We start from the raw sequence: 7,949 nt of genomic DNA on the forward strand, positions 1-7,949 counted from the left end.
CAGGTACCGGAATTACTCTTTCTTTTTTCTGTTATATAGATTGAAAAATTTATAGAAAAGATATTATTTATTCACACCGTAAGCAACCTGTTCACTTTACAAAATATATTCATTAATGTTTTAATATTTTTTGGCTTTGTTATTAAATTAATAACAATAACATTACGCTTTATAAGCTTCGAGAAGCTTTACGAAGGATCATGTCAGTTCTTTTATGTAAAGTTCTACAAAAGCTAACGCTATCAATAATGGCCAACCAATCTGTTCTTGACAAACAGAATTTTGTATATTATACATATTTCTTAATTCTGTTTCTATTAACACTTTTGGTTCCTTTGTTTTTATTAATTCGTCGCTTTCCTGCAGTAGCTTTTGCAGCATATATTGTGTGGAAATCGTCTCGTTGTCTACTACAAGTCCATAGATTTTCCGTAATACATGCTGTCGAAGTATACAGATGTTGTTTGCCACAAACTCTGTGGTGTCTGAAAAATATATATTATAACAAAATATTTATATTAAATTTTTCTCCCATACAATATATAGCAAAAATATCAGCATAATAACGAAGACACTTGTCTTTTGAATTGAATGATAATTGCAGTTAGAAATCTTTACACTTAAAGACGAATCGACCTTAAATTGCCATTAAATTTAGATTGTCATAAAACAATAATATAAATTAGGAAAGAATATTATGTTTATTAATCAACAATCTTAGTCAACAATTTTTACTTCCCTTTATAAAGAAACATTTCTCCAACTCATTAATCACTGTGGCTATATGACGGATAAAATACAATTTTTATACCATTAAATGTACTATCGTCAACCATCGTCAGGTGCGTCAAAATGATAGTGCCTATTATAGACTGTTGTATAAAGTTCTGATAACACTGAGAGTTTTTTATATGGCCTGTATCACCATTAATCTCTTGCATTATATACCGATCGGCTTTCGGTAATTTTTTAGCGATTGGTAGTGTCTAAAAAAAAAGTTGTGATAAATATAAAATATCTATTCTATTTAACAGCAACTCTATAAATAACAGGTTCATTTTATAAAGTAAATAATAAAAATTTTTTAATGCTTTAATATTTACTGTTTGAAGTAAAGAATGAATTTTTTCTTTTTTTTCTTTTCGCGGAAAAGATTTATAGCTCCACTGTAATACTTCACAATTGCGGTTTAATAATGACCAACTTATGATGTCATGTCCAACGTATATGCCTAATACTGTGTTAACATTCTGTAACATATAAAAAAAATGAATAAAAATGCATGAAGACAAGAAAGAAAGCTAGTAATTTTTTATATAATTCTTTAACTAGAAAATTAAGAATATTTCTTGTATACTTTATGATTATTTCTAGTACTTTGTGGAGTTACAACTAGGTTTGACATATTCTTTTTAGGAATTTTCCTTTCCTTGCCATATATAATTGATTTGTAAAAATTATATATCCATTTGTTATTCATACTCCATACTGGTAAATCATCCAATGATTTAAACAGTCCATTATTTTCACGATATGATTCTAATTTCTGTGCATGCTTCTTAGTAATGGAATACCTTTGCAAAAATGATTTTAACAATCAATGCACGATCAAAAATTTATAATATCATTGTGTGTAAATTCAAGAAATTTTCTTACATAAATAGTTAACTCACTGTAATAAATCATCTGCGGTTTTGTTATTTATTACTTGGAGAATTTTCTCTTTATCTTCTGGAGAGAAAAGATTCATATCAAAAGTTTTAGTGCACTTGCTTGTTTTAAAATCAGCAATTACACTTAGTGTCCAATCCTTATAGATCTGTAAACCGAAAAATGAAACAGAAAATATAAAATTTTTTAAATTCTAAAAAAATATTTAAAATTTCTGAGAAGTTATAGAAACAAAAAAATATATGAATTCATAAAGTTTACATGAGATATTATTGTAAAATCAACTCTCTTACGTACTTGCTATTAAAAAAATTACTAACCTCAATAATTGCAAAAAATTTACACAATATAAAACCTTACCTCTCTCTGCACTCTTTGATTTTTAATAATTGTACTAAAAAATCTCGTGAGTATTCTGTTCCACATTTTGTTATGAAATTACTGATATCAAATGTGATGCAGCTGATCACTAACCATTTTACTTATACATTCAACTAGTTTCTACTTAATTTCATAAATGTGTGATAAAAGTCAATTTCCAAATAATATAAATAAATATTCATATGTAAGTACTGCAGAATCTGTATTGCACCTGTATTTAAATACAAAATAGATATATTAATTAGAGCTTGGAGCATGGAGAGAGAAAGAGAAAAGTACAGAAAGTTCTCGCGTTGCTTGGCACTTTCTGCACTCAGCATCTTCGCTTTCTTTCTTTTCAGCGCCAAATATATATCTATCTCATTTTAAGTGTAAAAAAAATGTATGCAAGTCGAACAGAGCTAAGTTGGCTCAGCTGTTGTTAGAACATATCAGAGAATTTGGCTACCTTGGATTGGTTACACTGGACTCAGCTGGCTAACTGAAAATTCAAATTCCTTTTGGAATCTCGCCATCGATAGATTTTCGCACTGTCTCGCAGATTCTTGAAGTTGACAGACAAGTTCAGCGAGAGCAAACGAAAGGTTTGTGAATGTTGTGGTTTTGCGTATTACCTCACGAAAATAATTATGCAGCAGAGTTCAGTGAGACGTAGATCGTCTAGTAATCCGGTAAGAATATCAGCGATCGAACGGGATGACAGAAGCTTGACCCGAACCACCGATCAACGAAAAACACAAACATTAAGGAAATCAAAGGGAACGGGTGAAGCTTCACATATTCCCAGGCCTCGTTTTAGAAGCTCTTCCAGCGACCGAGCAGGATCACTTGGCAGAAAATCGTATTTGAAAACGACAGGTAAAGCATCGCATATAAAAGCATATCGAAAATTCTTATTTTTTTCAATTATTTAAGGGTTGACAGAGAAACTATGGAGACCTCTGTTAGAAACGAATTCTTTTGTGCTGAAATTACAGCTAAAATATCGAAAAAATTACGATATTCGCAATCAAGAAAATCACTTGAATATGGACCCTGAGACTCGTACAGAGCGTTTTCTTTTTTTTTTTTTTTTTTTTTTTTATTTTTTTTTAAGAAGTAAAATAGAAATTTATTTGGCTATCTTATTTGATCTACACTATAGTGCAGATAATTTTATTTATTATAATGTTTTAAGAACCAAATTGCAAAATCCGGCTCTGTAACTTCGTAGTTTCATTAAAAAGAAAAACTAAAAAGTTCTCAACGCAATATTATTTCTAGGAGATAAAATATCAGCATGTATCTGCATCGCGAATAATTTATTTATTATACGTTAAATTACAAATCTGATCTTTAACGGGCTTCGTAAAAAAGGCTTCTTACCAAAATATTTGTTCTACAATAGAATATATAATGGGGCTATGATTACACGATTACGCGTTTAGTCCGCGACCTCTGCGATCTAAATAATGGGCATCCTTGTTTAACCTATAGGTTAAACAAAAACCTCTATCGTATAGGTCGCGGTGTAAACCAGGCCATTAACAGATATCTTCATTGCAAATGAAATAATATAATTGATATAAATGAGTTGGCTCGTCACTCCTGTCGACTTATATGAGCCAGCATAGCATAAAGTGTTTTCAACGAAGCCAAAATTTAATTTAAAATAAAAAAATTAATAATCTTAAGGCTCGATAAATTAAAATAATGAAGGTGAAAGTTAGATAATTGCATTATCTTTGTATTGTTTGATAATTGTACAATTGTATTTATTTTCATTTTTCTTATTTCTATTATGTTTATCTTGTAAGTTACTGTAACTTGATCACACTGAGAATGATCTTACTATTGGTCGAAATGTATTTTTAATGTAATTTGCAAAATCAATTTTGTTACAATTAGATCACTAGGCTCATTAACTCACTTCCACCTTTGTGATGTAACTTATTTGATTTAATTCGAGATATTCAGATTTTTATTTAAATCTATTTTTGACCTATGTATGTGTAGGAAGGACTCCACTACGTCAACCGACAACTCCAATCACCCCAGCAAAAATTTCCACTAAGCTCAATATACCAAACGCAGTACTTACAGCAAGTTCTAGCAGGCATCATGTGTCAGGATCGATGCGTCGATCGCCGTCTGGCGAACGTGCTAGCAGCGTGGGCACTAAAGGTCCTAGAAAAGACACAAGACCCCTAAATGATAAGACTTATCAGACGGTCCTGCTAAACAAAATAGATAATTTCTTTTATATAAATCAATACTCAACGATGCTAAACAGCAATGGTAGTTTGAAACCGATTACATTGAAGATGTTTGTGGAAGTTTCTGGCTTCCTATTGAAGTATCTTGATGTTAAACATGATCTCACAATAACAAATTACGTAGATGAATTACCGAAATGTGCAAAAAAGCTACATTATCCTGGCGTGATGACCAAATCGTGGCTAAAAACTGCTAATGCAATGCATTCGTGGCCCTCTGTTCTTGGTTGGATCGGTTGGTTGGTAGAAACGTGCCAAGTGAAAGAAATCGCGTTCGATAAATACCAACTAGAAACTTTGCCGTTTATAGGAACGGAGCAGCAGGCTCAAAGTTACAAAATGGAATTTCACGCACTGTTGGAATGCTATAAAGCTTGGAATGACGAAAAACACGATGAGGAAGCAGAATTATTGGAACAATATTTGCAAAATGTTTTAGTTCAACAAGGTATTACTGATGATGATATAGCTCAGGCACAAAAAGAATTGAAACAAGAAGAAATAAAGTTACAAATGCATGAAGAAGAATCACATAAATATGACGAAAAATTGGAATATTTACAACAAAAATTAGTGTCTTTACGTGCCAAGGAGTCTCAACAATTAAGCAATATTAAAATTATGGAGGATTCTATAGAAAAGGTTTCCGCTGAGACAGATCAATTAAATGCAGAACGTACAACTTTAAAGGAACAAATTCGGATAGGAAATATACAATACGAAGAATTAATCTCAACTGTAAAAAATCAACCAATGTCTAAAACTGAAAAAGAAAACATTGTTAAAAAATGTACAGAGATTCAAAACTACATACACCAATTTGATGAGCATTTGAAAGATTACCAAAAGGAATTGTACTCTTTAGATATCAAATTTGCAACTTTCAATACTAATCTGAATAAAGCAATATTAGCATACAACAAGGAAGTCTTTATGCATATTGATAACGATGTTGGTGTAAATTTCGATGAATTAAAGCTCCCGGAAAAAGGATTGTTAGATCCACAGATAATGGATGTAATGCAAGAAAAGGCCACTTTAATAAAAACATTCAAAGAAATATTGATGAAGCAATGCAACGAGACAGAGTCTCTTATTCGTTCTGACACCGCGAAATTGGAAAAAGTGCAAGAAGAAATTAAATCTTTGCCAGATGAAAGCAAATTGAAGGAGGAAATATCTCACATTAATAAAATGAAGGCAAATGCAAAAAAGAAAAAAGCAAAACTTACGAAACACATAGAAGACCTGAAAAACGAACTTAAAGAAATGCAAGATATGATGCCAGATGTACAAGCGGTAGACTTCGAAATAGAAGAGGCACGAGACAAATTAGATGCAGTCATGAGAAGAAAAATATTTTTAGAACAAGCTGCTAAACAATTTTTTGGAGATTTTTATAAAATCATCAGCGAACACAGAGGAGAGCTTCATAATATTTTAACAAAAGATAGAACAAAATAGAACTACATATCTGTATAAATATTTTTATAATGTCCATCCTTATATCCTATTATTTGCATTACAATCTTAATACACACTATATTGTATTATATGGTATCAGAGTTGTGTTATTAAAATATAATATATATACAAAAATGTTTATTTCAAATAAAAGATTTTATAAATATGTTTTCATATATCGCAGGACTCTTATGCGCATGTCACTTACGTACAAATAAAATAGATACATATTCTTGTCTCGTATCTTTTTCTTTTTTCTTTTTTTTACAAAATGATGCAAATTCTAGTATGTAAAATATTTTTATTCTATTAGTTTTATATGTCATGACAATATGTAACTCGCGTTTTCTTTTTTTTCTTTTTTTTTAGTTTTAACATCCTCTGATAGTGATAAATTACACAGTTGAAACAAAACGTCTCTTTTAACTCCATAATGTACTTACATTAATAGTTGAATAATAAAAAAAATGTTAACGAGCACCATATATACAAGACATTACATTCAAATAAAACATTCGCCTTTCGAGAATTAATTGTATTTTACAATTCGTTTCATTCTTAAATATCATGAATAATTGATCTTCTACTTGAGGAGTAACTTTTTAATTAGCTTGCTGTATAATTTTACTTCGAACGTCGACAATGTTTATATAAAAAAATGTTAAAATAACTTTTGTTCGAAACATGACATATGCCTCATAATAGAAATAGGAAATCATGCTCCAACTAAATATTGGAATGTGAAGTATATATATCTATATTATAATTATCTATTTAGTATAAATATTATGCTTGTTATCGACAATCAAATTATGATCAACCATATCTGATATTTTAGAAGTCACTCCTCAATTATGCCTGAATGTTGTTATTTAAACTATAGCTAGGTCCCGACTGCCATCTTTATCTTAATTTAATATGTACATATATGTATATGAAATATCGTAATCAGTGTACGATATTGATTAAAATGCATTGAGATATTTAATATAATTGGTTTTAAAGAATTTGCAATTCTTCCTAGTTTATTTAAAAAATAGGTTTTTAAATAAAAAAAAAAAAAAAAATTCATACATATCCCCAATTTTTTCCATTAGCTTTACATAAGACAAAATTAACAAACAGAAGGATTTAATTTATTTCGTATATTTGTGTGTAATTCTTCAAATTATAGACTATAATATGAATTAAAATGGTACTTAATAACATGTACTTAATAACATGTAACTTGATAATATTACTTTTTTTATATGTATAAAAATACGATATATATTAATTTTATCTTATGTTGTGAGCTTTTTATTGTATATCGCCTTATGTATAACGTATATGTCATATTGTATGCTATGTCAATTTTTTTGCTTCTTATTTAAAAAAGAATTAGCTTATATGCATATGCATCGTGAATTCTTTTTTTGCACGATTAATGAAACTTTCGCAAACTACCACCAGATAGTTATGAGATCACACAGTTGTATACATACTGTGAAAGTTTATCCTATTGTTGACTATTGCGAAAGGATTGAGAAAGAGAAAAAGATATATACTATTTGTATTTAAGTGCGATTACAAATAACAATTGATGGATTCATATAGATGCTCTGAGAGCCCACATACATACACGCACGTATACACACAATCGTAAAAATAAAAAGTATTCTACATATATTTAGTAATTAGTTTTTGTACTAATGTTTCGTATGCATTAATGAGTAATTAACACGTTCAATTATATTCGTATGAATAAAATATTCCGAAATTTGCTATAATAAAAAATAAGTTTTGTACAATATATACAATAATCAGGATCAGATTTAGCCGTTTGCCATCTATAGACGGATAAATAGTACCACTTAAGGAAGAATATTCATTTGTGTAAGTGTAGGCAGGCCTAACAAGAGGGGAGGGGATGACGGGGTGATTTCCCCCGGGCCCGGATTTTTTGAGGGACTCAGATTTTTTGAGGATCCCGATTTTCTAAATGCTCATTGTTTTCGAAACAATAGAGCGCGTTCAAGTTTGTAAGCAACTAGCCTGCTCACCAAGCGACTGAACATGATTAGTTCTTACCTATGGAGGCAACCAATCATGTTCAATCGCTCGGCAAGCAGACCTAGCCGCTTTGCCAGCTTGAACTCGCCCATAGTTTCTTATTTTTTGTAAAAACATTCTAAATTG

The 7,949-nt window shown here is 30.2% G+C and overlaps 2 protein-coding genes across 2 annotated transcripts; one reads left to right on the forward strand and one right to left on the reverse strand.

Moving 5' to 3' along the window:
- Positions 1-170: 170 nt before the first annotated feature.
- On the reverse strand, positions 171-2,187 carry LOC108731988 (transcription elongation factor, mitochondrial). The gene is made up of 6 exons (XM_018462568.1): positions 2,032-2,187; positions 1,674-1,819; positions 1,358-1,574; positions 1,104-1,250; positions 812-986; positions 171-485 (listed from the first exon to the last, which is right to left on the reverse strand). Exons 1-6 carry the CDS (start codon positions 2,095-2,097, stop codon positions 199-201), a joined length of 1,038 nt encoding a protein of 345 aa, XP_018318070.1. The 5' UTR covers positions 2,098-2,187; the 3' UTR covers positions 171-198.
- Positions 2,188-2,610: 423 nt separating this feature from the next.
- On the forward strand, positions 2,611-5,771 carry Ndc80 (kinetochore protein Ndc80). The gene is made up of 2 exons (XM_018462522.1): positions 2,611-2,910; positions 4,048-5,771. Exons 1-2 carry the CDS (start codon positions 2,682-2,684, stop codon positions 5,769-5,771), a joined length of 1,953 nt encoding a protein of 650 aa, XP_018318024.1. The 5' UTR covers positions 2,611-2,681.
- The last annotated feature ends 2,178 nt before the right edge of the window (positions 5,772-7,949 follow it).

The sequence above is a fragment of the Mycetomoellerius zeteki genome, unplaced genomic scaffold (assembly GCF_001594055.1).
Source record: "Mycetomoellerius zeteki isolate Tzet28-1 unplaced genomic scaffold, Tzet1.0 scaffold145, whole genome shotgun sequence".
Taxonomy (NCBI): Eukaryota; Metazoa; Arthropoda; class Insecta; order Hymenoptera; family Formicidae; genus Mycetomoellerius; species Mycetomoellerius zeteki.